Below are 17,153 nucleotides of genomic sequence, written 5' to 3' on the forward strand. Positions count from 1 at the left end.
AAAGTAATGTTTCAAGTACTGAATAACCTGGTCTGTAGTTCCCTTTGATTTGGGTTCTCCATATAGACGATGGGCATTATAATGATCTCTTAACTTTGCAAAAATATGTTTTTTAATGCTTTTATGACATTCAGATATACTAGAGTGATAAATACTACTGAAAAAGCCTTCAGAAAGAGTAGAATTCTGTATTCAAGTCGAGGTTTGAATATGTGTTGTAGGGATTGCAGTGTGAAAGGAGGGTAAGAGAAGCCTGGCTGTTTATACATGTGTATGGCATGGAGCAGGGATCTACAAAAAAAAAACCAAACCACCATGATTTCAAATATTTAGATTATCATAAATGCAAGTCAATGTGTAAGGGCACAGAATTATGCTGATTTACACAGTCAAGTTCTGGTTTACCTAAGAATTCATTGCTTGCCTTAGCAATCTGAAGATGTTGTTCCAACTATATTGTGAACATACTCAGTTTCACATCCAAAATGTAGAATAATCAAAATAGATTTTACATACTGTAAAGAGCAGCTAATAATAAATAAAACTGATGTATCTCTCTCTTCTCTCTGCCTGTTTTTCTGGGTTTGTTTTGGGATTTTTTTCAGAAGATGTGAAGTAAACAGTTTGGTTAAGTTCCAAAAAGTTTTATATAGTATACATTTTTCCTTGTAGTTTTTTTACTTCTTTACAATGGATATAAATTATTCCTGAAGACACAGGGTACTGATAGCCATACCTTACATAGGGTTAAACATATTTAATGTATACTAATTTGAAACTTATTTTTTAATGGGAGTCCTGGGGTGGTTTTTTTTGCTTCAAGTGTTAGCATTGCAAGTGGTTTTACATTGCAGAACTGAAGTATCTGAGGACACTGCCAATCCGTTAGTTAGCAGCTTAAGTAGAATGTTCTGAGGTTGACCGTTCACCAGCAGTCCTGCTTCTGAGCCTATTAATACACATCGTTACTGCCAGCTCTGCATACAAATCAGACTTCTGCAAAGGGAATATATGTATCTTTATTACTGCAATATTGGGAACCCAGTGGTGTAAACAACATTGATTATGTGCAAATTGTTTTAAAATTAGTGTTGTATTTAACGTAATAAACCCAAGGAAGCTTTTAAATCTGCTGTGTAGTTTCCCATAGAATTGGATTTCCTTTTCTTAAAATAAAAGTGTTTATGGAAAGTCATTAGAATACAAATTGTATGTCCAGTATATGAGGTAAACTAGTAAGGTGATAAGAACATGGGCATCTTAATTTTGTACATACGTGATACTTCGAATAGTTTGATGTCATTAAAGATGAATGTCTGAATCATACCACCTGATCCATCAGCTTCTGTTAAGTAAGTGATCATTTAAGGTATGGAATGTATCCTAGTGACATTCATTTCTTCAGAGTTCAATATTAGGCTTATTATTTCATAACATATGCATTCATCTATACATTGTAAAACACAGTTCAAGTTATGTTCTTTCTTTGCAAATATGCAATATTAGACAAGTATGATTGATTGCTTTGTCATTATCTAATCTAGATGTTACTTTTAGGTTTGGGCTTTTTTATCTGAAAGAAATGGAAAACAAAAAGCAAAAACTGAGCAAAACTGGACATAACAACCCCAAACCTATGCGTGTTAATCATTGAACCATGATTTGCTGTTTTTGACCTCTTTAAAGGTCAGTTTTCCTGTGGAAATAAGCACTGTGATGAGAAAGAAGGCCTGAAGAGCTGGGAGGTGAATTTTGGTTACGTTGAACATGGTGAAAAGAGGAATGCGCTTGTGAAATTGAGTAAGTCGGCCCTTCAAGGATATGTACACTTAAAGGAAGAAAAATATCTTGTGCTTTAAAAGCTATTGAGTGAGACCCGATGATAATGATATTAGTTCATGCAAAATGGAAAATGCTGAATAGGAGATAATTTTGTTAAATTAATTACAGGTAGTATGATGGTCTTGATTTAGAGAGAACAGCTATTATCATTATAAATGAAAGAGTTGTTACAGGTTGAGCACTTCATGCTGTATAATTGGTGGTGTCATAAAATCAGAATAACTGATTCTAAGCTGTTTTGTATACAAGCATGTCTGGTTTTAATGGAGAATACTGCATTGCAAGGAGGGTTTTCATCATTGTCATTGCTTAATCAATTACATGGCTTAGGAGTCCATAGGGCTTTGGACCAGACAACTTCTTGCACACCTTCAGCTCTGCTAATTTTATTTTTAGTACTTACGTTTTCTTCCAAAAATTCTAACTTTAAATCAATTCCTTTTCCAGTCATGTCTCTTGAATGGGATTTTCTTGTTCAGTATGGTGTACGTTTTGATATGTTCATCAGATAATTAAACTTACCACAGCTTAAACAGTTACTTTGTGCAAAACGAGCCTATGGTGTTTTTTTCTTTTGTGCACAAGACACTCCATGTGGCAGCACTTGGTCTCTGGCAAAGCTCTAAGAGACTTACAGGTCTTCAGTGTAATTGTAGAACAATTTGATCTGTACATAAAGATCCATAGGACAGGATATCTGTACATGATAAGCACTGATACTTTTTAATGAAGATTTGCCAGTGCTAAACCTGTGATCTTTCTCCAGGTTTAGTAAAATCTGTGTTTGTACTGAAGACTTTTATTGTGGTATTCTTCTCAACCCTGGCTGCAATTACACTGTAACTTTTGTTTTGAAGGAAAAGCTACTGAAATTGGAAGACAGTGTTCTATCTAGTTTTGTATATGTATTAATACGTTTTGTTAATTATGCTTATCAAGTACATGGGTGTAATGTTATTCTCTCTTTTTCAGGACTATGTCCAGAATGTTCCTACAAACTAAACTTTCATCACCGGTAATGACATATTTTGAAAATATGGGGGCTGAATTATTGATAGATTACAGTTATGATGAACTGTATGATGAAATAGTGGGAAGACTTCAGCTAGATTATTAGGAACTTCATTTATGCTGAAATAGATTCTGTTCTGGAGTTCTTATAAAGTCATTGGCTTGACACTGTTAAGAGTTAGATATTGTTGTGCTAATGGAAGTACGAAACACCTCAAACTGGAAGAATCCCATCCCCACCCCCACAAAAGTTTCCTTTGCTTAATTTCAGCCCAGTGATTTCTTTTTTTTTTTTACTGAAAGTTTAGGCAAAACACTCTCTTTTTATTTTCCCTCTTGCTGTGTTTAAGAGCTGGAATGCTTAAAAACATTACAAATAGTGGTTTTATGTGTGTGTCAAGTGACTGTGCTTTGAAATTTTGAATTTGGGTATTTGTTCTTCTTTGAGAATCACTTAGTAGTAGGAGAGAAAAATAGTGAATTTTGAACCTATAAAATGTGTGCATTAAGATTTGATTTGGTTTTTATTATTATCTGTAATCTTACTGAATTCCACAACTATTGATACTCAGTTTTTATGATTTTCTGAATCTCGATGTGTAATTAACTTGGTTGCACGGCTCAGTAATTAAGCTGTACGATTGTCTGAAAAGCATATGAAAGGGAAACCTTTGAGCTAGGAAATTATGATTTCTTGTTTAAAGTAACACAAATCAAAGGTGCATCTAGATGGATGTAGCCAAGATAGTTAATTCATACATTTTAAAAGTTAATTCATATTCAGTTTCATTAAAGCACTGTGTAGGCACATATCAAGAAGGAGAATTAACTAACTGAGATTAGTTTGATTTGTCTTGCTTCTTTTTGGAACTAAAATTGTAAAACCACTTGAATTCAGAATAAGCATCGTCAAACATTTTCTCTGTGTCAACTGCGGAGTAATACTTACTTTGAAACAATTTTAGTGACTTTGTGCAAAGAAGCAGGAAAAAGTTCATACAATAAGCCTATATAAATAATGCTGAAAATAAAATACATGGGTTGTTGGTCTGCAGCAGGTTCTTAGGCTTGACATTCTTCTACCTCAGGTTTTGTCGCTATCAAATATGAAAATACATTTAAAAACCTGTATTAACTGTGTTTTTTCTCATTACATACATACAAAATTGTTTGCTAAAAGAAAAAATAAGATTTCAATAGAAAAAAGAATTTGGCATGTTATAAAATTATTTTCTGTATTTAATCTTTGGTTGCCAATTCACTGTTTTTGTTGCCTGCATCAGTGTCATTTTAGCAGCTTTAGCATTTCCTGTCCTTTGCCTTTAGCTATTGAGCTCTAGTGTTTCTATAGCACTTTTCATTTTAACAAAAATTTTTTTTTTCATTTAACTAGTTTAACTAGTTTCAGAAAAAATGACAACTGTTTGACTGAATTAAATACTTAAGATTTACTGTTGCTTAAGGAGTACATATGAGAAGGTGTATGTTCCTTTTTTTAAAGGAGAAAAGAAGTAAAAACATGCAAGAAAAGGAGCGCAGCTGTACTGAACTCTAAAGAGCCCAAAATTAAGAAGACAAAATTATCTTGTTCAGCAAAAAAGAAGTCCAAAAAAAAGACCCATAAAGGTAAATTTAACTTTTAGACCTCCAATTTTTAAAATACACAAATATGTTAGTTGAATCTTAGTTTTGCTACAGCTTCATATGTATAGATATAGATTTATAATTATTTATAAATATAGATGTGTAACTTACTTGACTGTGTAACACAGGTAGTAAAAAAGATAAATTTCTTAGGTAAAATTTCCTAGGTGCACAAAAAAGATAAATTTGGAGGAAAAAAAAAAGATAAATTTCTTATATTTTACAGAGAAGGAGAGCCTTTTGAAAACTATGCATTACAAGGAAAATTTGTCCAAGAATTGGACATTGCATACCAGAAAGGGTTGTAAAGTATTTAATTCCTTGAGGCTTTGGGGTTGAAAGCCTTTTGGAAATGTTAGATAACCTTTTTACACCACAGATCTAGGGATAACATATTTGAGCTCAAACTGGTGACCTTTGAACTCATGCAAAAAAAAATCTTTTTACGTCAGTGTTTGCTTGCTTTCTTTGAATGTATGGTGTGTACGTGCATGTGCACATGTTTATGTGTAATATATTGTGATAGAAATATCCTTGTAAACAATTTAAGATAATGGATAAAACCAGGATAAGCTTACTATTTTTTAAATGGTGTTTCTTTCCAGATCAGGTTTCTTCAGAAGATTCAGATAATTCTGATAAAGGTAAAGTATTTGAGTATCTTCTGAATTTTATGTTTTTGTAATAAGTTGTATTATTTCATGGTCATTTGTCATTAGTCTTAGTTTTATTTGCTGGCAGTTTGAATATTTTGTAAGATGATAAGAATGCTGTGTGAAAATAAGCAGAGATATGAAGGGTCAAAATAATTACTTACAAATTCTTGGAGAAAAACTGTAAGGAATTTTAAGAAGGAAATCTTTTAAGTTTAAGTAAGGAATAAAAATGTGGGCAGATAACAGAATGGAAATAGTCGGACAAATGAGAGGTCAGGTTGTTCCAGAAAAGACTAGAGGGTGCAAAAATAGGTACATTGTTAATAATTGCATGGGTCCTGGTATGCAGATATGTGTTGTGTAATGTGTGCCGTGTAAAGAAAATACTTTTCCAATATAGTAACTACTACATTTCCTTTCAGGGAATGATACTGATATGTACTCTGCTCAAAAAATTAATAGATTTTAAATAAATCCTAGGCTTTAACTAAAGTCTTTTCCAGCTACCACCTGTAGTACCTCAGAGACCTACTTGTTGCGGGTGGATGCACTCAGAGTCTCAGTGACTCTCCAGGCACTGGTTGTCTCCGTATCTCAGTAATTCCAGTCCCCACTTTCTTTTTTGATGAAACAAGCCCCATCTCCTGGTCATGCCAATTCTTGCTGCAGACTGTCTAGAAGGGATTGAGTGTTTCTCCTGATGGTTCTGCTGTGCTATACGTTTTTAGGAATGTCCTCAGCACCTATGTCCTCAGCACCAGCTAGATACAGGAAGACCTGAAGCAGTTTACTTATGACTCAGACCATGCCCTAAGTCCTTGTTCTGTCAGGAAAGCTCTTTGGAAGCTCTTTTTTTAGGTCAGGGCATATTTCTGATAACGAGATATTTTTTGGTTTTCACTCCTTCTGTATACTTACACAAAACAGTTATGCAGTAATCCATGTTTTCTGACAATTTCACTGATAAGTTACAATTGATAAAAGTTGTCATTCAAGTAGAAGTAATTGATTCATTTAATATCATGAGTTGAAACTGTATTGTAATTCTGGGTTTGTGATTATAAACCCTTAATTTTAGGAACAAAGTGCTGTGCTGCTGTTGTGTCAAGATCAGTGTTTTGACGTTGTTATGTTTGGCCAAAATATTAGTTCATGATATCTAAGAGTCTTTTTGGTGCTGTATTGAATAATATTGGAAAATGTTTTCATTTTTACTTTATGCAAAGTAAAGTGTTCCTTTTATTCTCATGGTTACAGTTAAACATTGCTCCTAGCATTATACCATCTAAATAAAAATAAAAGATAAATTCTTTTAAAATTTGTTTCATAAGCACTTTAAATATTTTAACAGATTCAGATAACAGCGAAGCACAAGATGGTCCTTCAGATGCTGACTTTTGGAAAGGTCCTCTACAAGAAGCAGATGAAAAATCACGGTTAGTTTGATGTAGCTAGTAAAACATATTGTGTCCATTCAGAACTGAAAGGGCAGAGATTTTTTCCTGAGTGTTTTAATGAATTATTCTGACATTTAAAATTATGTTAGATCTCCTTCCACATAGTGAACCTAAGTATGCTTTTTAAAGAGGAGACATACACAATGCTGAAGGGGAAACCTTTGTCAAGCCACTACCATGCCACTGCTGTCTTACCCCCCCCACCATATTGTTAACTATCTTAGAAGTAAATCCTAACAATCAACTCACTGCTGTTGCACAGAAGGGGAAATGTGAAGGGTATTGGAATGTATTGAATAAGTCAAAATGGTCTATACCAGCTACAAATTTTAATCAGAATTCTGCTGAATCTTTTTCATACAAAGATTATCTCCTAGGTACAGATCCAAAGGAGAACTTTGACTTTTTTTTTTTTTTTTTTTTACAGGGAGGAGGAGTTCGATGAGTACTTTCAAGACTTGTTCCTCTGAAACTCTAAATTGATGTAGGCTTATTTTCTTCATGAATTGTCAAGATGAAGGTCTGGAAATCCAGTCATAATTAGGGACCAGAGACCTCTTTCTGCCAGCATACCTTTTCTACAGTCACTCATATGGACTATCTCAGTAGATTATTTTTGTAGAAGGCTTCAGGTCTAAAAACTTTCTTTTTATTGTGGTAAGCTGTATACTCATGAAATAAGATAAATAATTTTTTCAGTTCAGTGCAAAAGATATATGGCACCCAAACTTAAAAGTAGGAAGGTTGTAAACAAACAAGAATATAGTTTATTGACATTACATTAAGGAAGTTGGCTCTGCTTTTTATTTTATCCCAAACTTCAGTTATTGTCAGGTTTTTGTAAAAGGGGCATCTTGGAAGATTCCGTTACTAGTTTAAAGCCATACACTTTAATATAGTCATATGTCTAATTTATTAAACAAGAGTTAATAGCCTTAAAATTTATTGGTCATGTAGACTTTAATATTCAGGTATTAGTCTCTGTAAGTATTTTCAAATGCTATTGGAGAAGTTCAATTTTTATCAAATGTGTATTTTGCTTGAATTAAGTAAACCATATCTGAAATGTCTCCTCTACTCCTTAGAAAAGTTGAGTTCATTGTGACTTTGTTTTAAATTTTTGTTATAATATGATGTGACTGATAATTCCACTTATAAAAATCTGGTTGGTTGGTGAAATTTTTGATGTAAAAAATAAAGTGTGTGGCTTTCTACTGGAGATGTACATGTGACTTGCATGTTATCTATGGTTTCTGATCTCCTTAACATTGACTGTTAATCCTTCTTTAATGTGTAATCCTAAATATACAAGTAAAGAATGTGTATTGCTTGAGAAACTTACTGGATTCATCTTCCTCTTCAAATTGCACCACAACTTTAAACATTCTTTATTTTATGTTTCCAAAGAAACAGTCTGCACATGAATAGGTACAGTGGCTATTTTCTTTGTCGGATGAAAATTACTTCGGATATAAAGGACACACTTTTTTTAAATTAAATGTTCATGTTAATCTGAGGAAAGTTAATGTTGTATAAAATATATTTTTGATAAGTACTTCCCACTGTAGATATATTTATAGAAAGTATTTATAATAAGTATTCTATGTGGAAAATGTAACAGCAGAGATGGTTGCAGTGTATTTATGAATATTTTACATGCAATCGTATGAGTACGTTGAGAACTCTATTTACAAGTATTACTTAACATAATTACATTTTAAACAGTTTGTACTTGCATAATAGATTACAGTACAAGGACATATTTAGGGTGTCCTTGAGTAAGAAATAAACGTAGCCTTGCGTGAAGGCTTCTTTAGGTAAGCAGGTGGATTTAAAGGTTAATTCTCTGTCATCTTGCAAGCTTGGTTGAGAGTCAAATCCAATCTGCAGCAATCTGCTTACATGTATGCAACTTGCCCAAAGGGGCTTTTGTCAAATGTGTTGCTATATTTGTTGCTTCGAGTATTGTATATTATGTGTTCTGGATAACTAACTCCTCTTTGGGTCTTCAAAATACAGTTATGAAATGGTACAGTATACATAATAAATACATCATTTAATACAGTTTGAATAAAATTTCATGATTAAGCAATCTTGAAATAGCTTTCTTTAGTATCTGCATTTAATACAGAAAATCATATATGATACCCAGTTTTGTGTCATAACTAATTTTGCATAAAATATTTGGCCCATTTATAAATAAGGATGTAATAAGTGGGATTTTTTTGTGGATTCCTTTAATTTTGGGTGATAGTTGTACACAGTATCTGTGTTCATAGAGCATTCTTAGAAAGGTATATAATATGGCAAATCATTCAGACATTCTCCCTTCTCTGTGGATGCTGAGGGCCCTTCAGAGAAAAAAAAAAGTGTGGGTCTGCCTTCTTTAAGGGGGGAAGAAAAGTGGCAGGATTGAGTCTGCATGTCAGACTTGTTTGTTGCAAGAACTGCATTTGACATCCATCTCCTCTTAGATTTGGAACTGGTTCCAGTGAATACTCAGATCCGTGCATAATATACTAGCCATTTTCCTTCCTTCATCTGCAGGAGGAGCTGGCTTTGTGAGACCTGAGTAGAAGGTATGGACTGGACTCTGTCATTCTTCAAGAACAGAAGGTCTTGGTAGGGAGATCATTGTTTATGAAGAGCTAATTGTGTGCAGTCTGTCGTCTTGGTTGTAGAAGGGGAGGTAATGTGAATTCTGATGTGCTCTATTTCTGCTGTCCTCTCTCTCCCAAGATTAAATTGGTGCCAGTTCACTGGTTTTCAAATACTTTCATTTACTGCATTTTAAAAAAGGTGTGTTGGGAGTACATGAGCCTTTTAAAATGCCTTTGAACGTAGATCCTGCTGTAGATATCCAGGTATAGGTATTTCTGTAAACTCTTACTTGTATGCAAAGTATGATGTTTACGGTCTGCCTTTTTAGATTTTTACAGTAAAAGGTGGTCAGTTTAGGAACTGTGGGCAGAGCCATTTGCGCGTGGGCAAAAGAGTGGTTTCTCTGAGCTATGGCTACAATTTACAGATTCATCCTTGGTAGTTTTGAAAAAATACTGTGTATCATGGACCTGCTTTTAATAGATATGAGCCAGGGAATTGTATTGAGCATTCCTAAAGTGAAGGAGATGTTTACTCCAGAACTTTATATAGTATTGAGAATGAAGGAAAAGGACAATTCCAGATTAAGGAAGTACACATAATATAAAAATCTAAATATACAAGTTACGAAAATTGCAATTTTTTTGTTTGAATTGTACATGTTAGATTTCATTCAGTAATTTCACATAAGATCTGTCAAAATTATTTATATGTTTTCTGGACAGTGTGCAGAGGTTACATATTTTAATAAAAATACTGTGTATAAATTGAGTGACATGAAAAAATACCTAGAGCGCACAGTTAACTCATTTTGCACCATTATTTTTTCTTTTAATTTTCCAGTTTTTAATTGTAACTGTTTGTTTACTCCATTAAAAATTATTTCCAACAAATGGCAAGTGTTTAAGAGGATTGTTAAGAGACTGATCTATACTATTCTATGCGAAGCAGAAATCCATTGGGGCTCATTGAAGTTCTTTCTAGGTGTCTTTTCTGTAGCAGAAACAGTGTCTGAGACAAAGAACTACAAAATTATACATGTTTTGGATTTTCCATCCTCTCCACTTCCGCCACCACCTCCAGCTGCATTTTCAGCTAAAAAACAGAGAAGGAAGGTAAAGTGAGTATTTTCTGTTAATTTTAGCTGCTCTAATTTCTTGTTTAAAAGGTGTTGCTTTTGTGATATGCATATTATGTGTGTTTGACCTTCTGAAAATTGAACGTGCTTTCACTACTTGTCTGGGAAAATGGAATAAGAAACAGTAACACATCCTATGTATGCATATGTGTATATAGCGTAGCAGTTGATACCAACATTTCTCAGAGGACCAAACACACACTGAACCACTCTTACTGGAAAGTTTCAGTAGTTAACTATATATAACTCTGTCCCACATATACAAAACTGAGGTATGCAAGCCATGCAAAAGAAATAAACTCTTGGATCAATATAATCTGTGAATCTATTTTTGAAGCAGATGATACAAAAACTTTAATTTGACCTAATTGTATAAGCCTTTATCCAACCCTGCATGAATCCCTTTGTAATTACCAATTAAGAGAGAGACTTTTAATGTTTGTTATCTGTAGCTACTGATTCTGTTACTGTCTCTCTCAAATGATTCCACAGATACTCATTGGTCATAGTTAAGATTCTTTCAGTGTAATAAATTGCATTTCCAGATTCATTTAAGGTAAGATACCAATATTAGAATTAAAACTTACATTTGAAAGCTGTGGATCACCATGTTACTAGGTCATTTTCGACCCTTTCCACCTGCATTGAAACATGTCACATAATCAGTGTCCTACACTCTGTAATTTGTGGACATAATCAACACTATGTTACTAACTATGTATTTTATTTTCTTAGTTTAATACTGTATTCTGGTTTAGTTTCTGTTCTGAACTTTCCACTGTAGTGGTTCAGCAAATATGTTTATTTTGTCTTCTGTCTACTGAATGGCTAAAAATAGCCAGGTCAGTGTGATCTAGAGAAACCACTGTGGTTCAGCATTTATCAAATTATTGCTTGTATGAACTGACTTAAGAAACCCATATATTTACATGGCCTTGATTTGTCAGTGTCAGATCTGTTCTTCACAAATGTGCATGGCCTCATTCCAGTGCATGTTTAAAAAGATGCAAAATAATTCACTTACATTTTGTGGTACTGTTTATAATATGCAAAGGTCAGATCCTTAGCTCCTGCAAATCAGTCTGTCTGTGCTTGCCTGTGAAAGTTCCTTGTGGGAAAATACTTCTTTCCTTAAGTCGGTGACTAAGTGATTCCAAAATACCAATGATGTAAGATGGTCCTAACTTACAGTGGGAGTAGAAATCCCTGAGTCTTCCTAAATGTATAATTTAATTTTTATTTAAGAACCTTATGCTTAAGGGCATAGGATCAGACTTTAGTAACTATACTCTTGCCAAGAAAGCAAGTGTGTAAGGAGGTTTGTGTGTAGGTCCTGGGTTGTTTTATTTTGTTTTGCTGCTATTTCTGTGAAGTTCAGATGCTTACATTCCAGTGTAAGGAAAGAGTATTTTGTTCATACTCAGAACCAGCTAGTTCTCAGCAATAAATTAATCTTAAATAAATAAGAGGATATGATCAATTGCAAAAAGTGTCTTCTAAAAGTAAATTTGAGAGACAATGGAGTTGGGCATAATTTCTGTGAAAGTGTGTGTAAGTGGTATCACAGTGTGAGCAGGCCAAAATATTTCATGTAATTTTATTACAATTTGACTCATTTTATTAAACTTATCTTTAAAAAAATCTGCTCTGATTAAATCATGTAACTTACAGTACTTTTTTAACCACTTTTCAAGAACCTTTTTTTTTTTATTTTAGCCTAGTATCATTTATTTTAAGAGCCAGTAATGCTCTAGTTCCACTTCACACTCTGACAGTAACTTGATGGGTGGCCTTGAGTAGCCTCTCGTTTGTGTGAAACCTGAAGAATACTCACCTGTTTCCCACAGACACTGATTAACAAATAAATTATTCAGTACTGGTTTATGTTTTAAAGATGTGAAACACACACTTAGAAGTAAACTAACTTTTCTTCTTCAAATTAGCTGACAATAAATCATTCTGTAGTAATCACACGCGTTTTTGTTTTAATCTCTGAACCTTTTCAGTCATCTCAGCTGATTGGCAGAGCTGTTGACCTGCTGTTTCACATGCAATACAGAATAAAAATAACTGACTCATTTCACTCTTAGACTTGAGTGATAGGTTCTCAGTTTCTATAAAATCAGATTCTCTTCTAGGTTATCATACGCAGAACCATACTTTCAGTTTTAGGACTTGGGCCGTCTTAGGAAGATTAGTGTTAAATTTGTAATATGATAGAGTGTATTTCAGCCAAGGAACTGATGGTAGGGAACTAGAGCCAAAAGCTTTATCTTAAACTTGGAAGAGAAGTGGGGATTTGCACTGCTTTTTAATGTTCCAAATGCACACTATCCATTCCCATCTCTTTTCCTTATGCTTTTCATTTTCAACTTAAACGAAGCACCTGAATACATTTGAGGCTGATGCCACAGAGAATTTTGATAGATCTCTACTATTTCAGGTGAGTGCAGCATTCACAGATAAATAAGTGTTTAATTACATTCAGTTTTAAGTCAAGACGAAAGACATTTTACATTCCCTTCACTTTTGTGATGGGCATATTTTCTATAATTCTGCAGTTTAGAAAATGAGGTCAATGTACTGGATTTGTGCAATCTTTAAAGTTTACTCTTCCTCCAAGTAAAGATAAAGCTACTTTGGCTAATTCAGAACTCGCATCCATTAGTATAAAGTTTAATAGAATATTGCACAAGTGCACTGCATGTGTGAATTTGAGAGAGAGAGAATATGTTGACTGCCTTACAAATATATGTAAATTAAAACCTTAAAGTTACTTAACCTTTTTTGGCAGCTGCTTCTTCTTCCTTTTTCTTTTGTTCCTCAATAACTTTCATCTTCTCTTCATATTCATCAGCTCGTGTTTTCCATTCAACCCTGTTGTTTTGAAGACCATCAAACATAGGTGTAATTTCCTTGTGAAATCTTGAGAATTCCTATACAAACAATTTAAATTAGTAAATTAGAAATTTGCGAACACTGATGATTTGTAAAGTCTGAATTTGTGGAAATGCTGCTTTGCAGAGAAAACATTAGCTTTCATTTTTCTATGAAATCTAATTCAGTATCTATGCTAGATTAATTAATTTTATTTGATTTCACATTTTTTTCAAGCCCTTGTTCCATCTCTGGTAATGTGTTTTCTGTAGAAGAGTAAATAAATTGAAAGAAATAGTGTGAGTACCTGCTGGTGCACGTTTTAAAGCATGTTCTTGGCTATGCAGTGGTGGCATATTACTGGAAATACCATGTTGGGATAATAATGCCCTATTGTGCACATAGTCAGTTAGAAAAGATCTGAATTATATACTGAACATTTTAGTATCTTCCCTAATCCCACATTTGATAGTCTGATTCTCATAATACAATTATAACTATGATACATGATATTTTATCATATGATTATCAGTATCAGGATATAATAAAAAAGTCTAGTATCCTGTAGTATATTCCCAGCAGATGAGGATGCATCTGAAGATGTTAAAATATTACATGTCACTTTTCTGCATGACATTTTGGGATAATATTAAAAGCTAGACAGGGATTGATAATGTTGGCATTTCAGTGCCTTACAGAAGATATAGAATATCTATATTTCCAGAATATTGCAGATTTCCTATTCCCTTTGCTGTGCCATTAACTGCTTTCTGTAACCATCCGAATGTTGCATACTTATATTAAATGGGACTGTGAAGAATCAGACTGGGCTTTCTAACTCAGTCTTTCAAGGTAGTAACAAAACCTCAGTGCCCTCAAGTTTCACTGAGATCTTCACTTCTTATGAATTTGCTTCACATCTCTTGAATTTGCTTTGTGGGAGCAATTTTCTATGTAACAAAAGATTGAAAAATTGTGGTGGTTGTGATAGTTGCTTACCCTATGACCAAGAGTCCCACTGCTGTCTACAGTTTTTTAACTGCAACAGTTTGTCACTAATTGTGCCATCAGAACTGCTGCAGCGGGAAATTAAAAAAAAATTATTCTTACCTTGTACACAAATGTACACACAAAATCTATGAAACCAACTTGTAGCTTAGGTAGTTCATCTCCTTTGTTTCTGTCCATCATAGGCTAGAACAGAATAGTGGTAATTTAGATTATGTAGATATGCTTGCTGGTATAATGATCTAGTAAGCATCATGGACCATTATCTGTTCAATGTTTTAATAAGAGTTAACATTGCTTAACACAGTTAAATTATTTAGTACTTACAATTGGTTGTTGCTGTAGCACAGTTCGTTCCAGGTCACCTTGCTCCCAGAATTCGTTTGCAACCATGAGAGCAACCTGAATAATCACAATTCAGTGGAAGTGTCAGCAGAAAGCAGTAAATTTAAATAAATAAATAAAAGAACAAGGCTTTCCAGAAGATGTGAAAATGTTGACTAACCAAGAACTGGCATATTACTGCTTAAATCAATGTATTCTCAATTTACTAGTTAACTATTATAACTAACTTCCCTTCCATAAAGAGAGGATTTATTTCTTGCTAGCTGCATTACCTCTGAGTAGTTTAAAAAGTTCTCCAGAAATAGGGAGTTTTGGTCAAACACAATAGAATTCCACTTTTTAATCCTTGTAGAGATAGTCAAGCACTTCTTTCAAAAATTACAGACACCCTCTGGTGTACTTAAGGCCTTTTCCAGCAAATTATCTCTACCAATATTCTGGTGCATGCTGAGTAAATGATAGATTATTGTCAACAGGAACAAGACAATATTAGCAACATAACAGAATCTTCTGGTACCTGTAGTGTGCATTACTTAGAAGGCTCCACAAGCATCTTGTAGTTGTATTTTGATTATGCATTGTTAAAACCTATTCCTGTAACGCTAAGTGATGAGCTTCAGCATGATGGTCAATAAGTACTGAAGTACTTGAAGTACTTATGTACAAAGCAGTGTCACACGGTATTACAGAATTTATTTTTAGCATGTTTAAGCTACTTTGAAATGACACCAAGATCTACAGAACAGACACAATTAATTCAAATCATATCATTAAATCTGCACCTTAAAAATATCGGAAAAATAGCAAAAGTTGGATATTTAAGGGTAGCTAGAACAGCTGACAGAATCAGGGATGCCAGTTTTAGCTGAAGGACAAGTAGAGAATGGTGGAACAACTGTAGAGTGGTTGGGGAGAGGCATCATGGAACCCTTACACTCACAGTGACAGAAGAATAGAGGTTGTTTTCTGGAAACAAAGTTGGGTACAGATACTTAAATATCTATCAAATGATAATAAGTAATTTTAAAAAAATGATCATGCACCAAATAGGCAGTAAAACAGAGAGCAAATGCAGTATTGTCTGTTCGAAAAGTACCTACCTTACTTTGCACTTCCCAAGGCTTGGTTATAGCAGACAGGTCACATCCAGTCATCATCATAGCCCTTTGAAAACACAAAACAAAACAGGAGTATAGTTGGGATGATGATAGAAAAAAAAAAAGTCTAGATTTTTTAAGGACTTTAGATACCTAAGATGCAGATGGATGCACATTTTGAGAAGATTGTAGGCATCTATTTCTAATTTAAAATCATGGTTATGCTTCTCATCGGACAATAACACCAATTTACATGTTTAGGTGCCCAAATTCTTTTAAAATCTGGTCCTAGATAACTGATTGAATGAAGAGTAAAATATTAACCACCTACATGATTACTTCTTTTTTGGTTGGGTCAATAGATATATATTTAATTGCCTCCTCTTCTGTTTCCATTTTTTCAATTGCATCCACGATCTTTTGAAACATAGTTCTTTTCCTGTTAAAACATTCCAATAAGCCGTATATTAATGAACAAAAGTCCCTGCATTAAAAATTAAATAGAAAACCATATTTCTGATATTTATGCTTTTCCAAAGTAGTAACCTAGTCATAGTAGTATCAAAGTGACACCTTCTTCCCATTGAACTCAAACTTTTCAGCAAACCTAGCACATTTAGATATTGCTATATACCACTGACGTGTAAAATAGTATGTCAGAATTCCTGACAATGAAACAAATAACCAATTTCCTAACACTTAATATTAAACTGTTTGGGGTGACATTCTTGCTTCTTTAGTATTACATGTTTGTTACTTCCTGTAGCGTAATGAATTGGGAAAAGTGAAGCAAATACTACTAAATGTTCTTCCACTCCCTCCCCTCAAAAATCCAAAGAAACACTAAGACCTGACTGAGAAGAACTTTGAAAAACATAAACATGTCTTGCTATTGCTTAATAAATCTTTTAATTTGCATTTAGAATGAATGAAGTATGGAATTACAGTTCACTAAAATTTAATAACTGCTATTGAACAACTTACTGAATTGTTTCCTGTCTCCTGGCTTTAAATTGTCCCAGTCATAAGACATCTGGACCAAAACAAAAGGCTCCATATATCTTTAAGGAAAACACCCATCATAAAAGCACATTAAGTCAGAAAGTTAGGAAGAAGATGGATGATTTGAGATTTGGAGTCTTTGGCATATTTAGCACTGAGATCAGTTGATGTCTGCAGTTTTGTTTTTAAACCAGCGTCTTAATTTCCATGTCATAAGCATATTCCTGTTTAGTATGAGTAACTGTAGCATGGTACACTAAATATCACACATGCACACAACCTTACAATTAGGCTACAGAAGTCACACTTCTGAAATACAGTGTTTGCTGTAACTGAAAGCATATTTGAATGACCTACTAAATGTACACTAAGTAGTGTATACATTTATGTGTTCTCTAATTTGAAAGCTTATAATGAATCTAAGAATGTCTCGGGTTTTTACAAGAATTAGACTTAATAACAATTTTAAATATAG

General features: G+C 33.7%; 2 protein-coding genes across 3 annotated transcripts in view; one reads left to right on the forward strand and one right to left on the reverse strand.

Moving 5' to 3' along the window:
- The window catches only part of LOC140655319 (protein FRA10AC1 homolog), a 29,634-nt gene extending 19,562 nt beyond the window's left edge, over positions 1 to 10,072 (forward strand). The window contains exons 9-14 of one of the 2 annotated variants that reach the window (XM_072869653.1): positions 1,687 to 1,800; positions 2,815 to 2,857; positions 4,355 to 4,479; positions 5,103 to 5,141; positions 6,505 to 6,589; positions 7,038 to 10,070. In XM_072869653.1, coding sequence (XP_072725754.1) covers positions 1,687 to 1,800; positions 2,815 to 2,857; positions 4,355 to 4,479; positions 5,103 to 5,141; positions 6,505 to 6,589; positions 7,038 to 7,080 — 449 coding nt within the window. In that variant the 3' untranslated portion in view covers positions 7,081 to 10,070. Of the gene's footprint in view, positions 1 to 1,686; positions 1,801 to 2,814; positions 2,858 to 4,354; positions 4,480 to 5,102; positions 5,142 to 6,504; positions 6,590 to 7,037 lie in introns of both variants that reach the window. The other variant, XM_072869652.1, reaches the window with a different exon arrangement.
- A 156-nt stretch (positions 10,073 to 10,228) lies between these two features.
- Positions 10,229 to 17,153, reverse strand: part of PDE6C (phosphodiesterase 6C) — a 30,211-nt gene continuing 23,286 nt past the window's right edge. The window contains exons 17-22 of the mRNA XM_072869647.1: positions 16,008 to 16,115; positions 15,680 to 15,743; positions 14,562 to 14,636; positions 14,337 to 14,420; positions 13,132 to 13,285; positions 10,229 to 10,306 (exon numbers count right to left, since the gene is read on the reverse strand). Coding sequence (XP_072725748.1) covers positions 10,236 to 10,306; positions 13,132 to 13,285; positions 14,337 to 14,420; positions 14,562 to 14,636; positions 15,680 to 15,743; positions 16,008 to 16,115 — 556 coding nt within the window. The 3' untranslated portion in view covers positions 10,229 to 10,235. The remainder of the gene's footprint in view (positions 10,307 to 13,131; positions 13,286 to 14,336; positions 14,421 to 14,561; positions 14,637 to 15,679; positions 15,744 to 16,007; positions 16,116 to 17,153) is intronic.

This window comes from Ciconia boyciana, chromosome 8 (assembly GCF_034638445.1).
Source record: "Ciconia boyciana chromosome 8, ASM3463844v1, whole genome shotgun sequence".
In the NCBI taxonomy this organism is placed as follows: Eukaryota; Metazoa; Chordata; class Aves; order Ciconiiformes; family Ciconiidae; genus Ciconia; species Ciconia boyciana.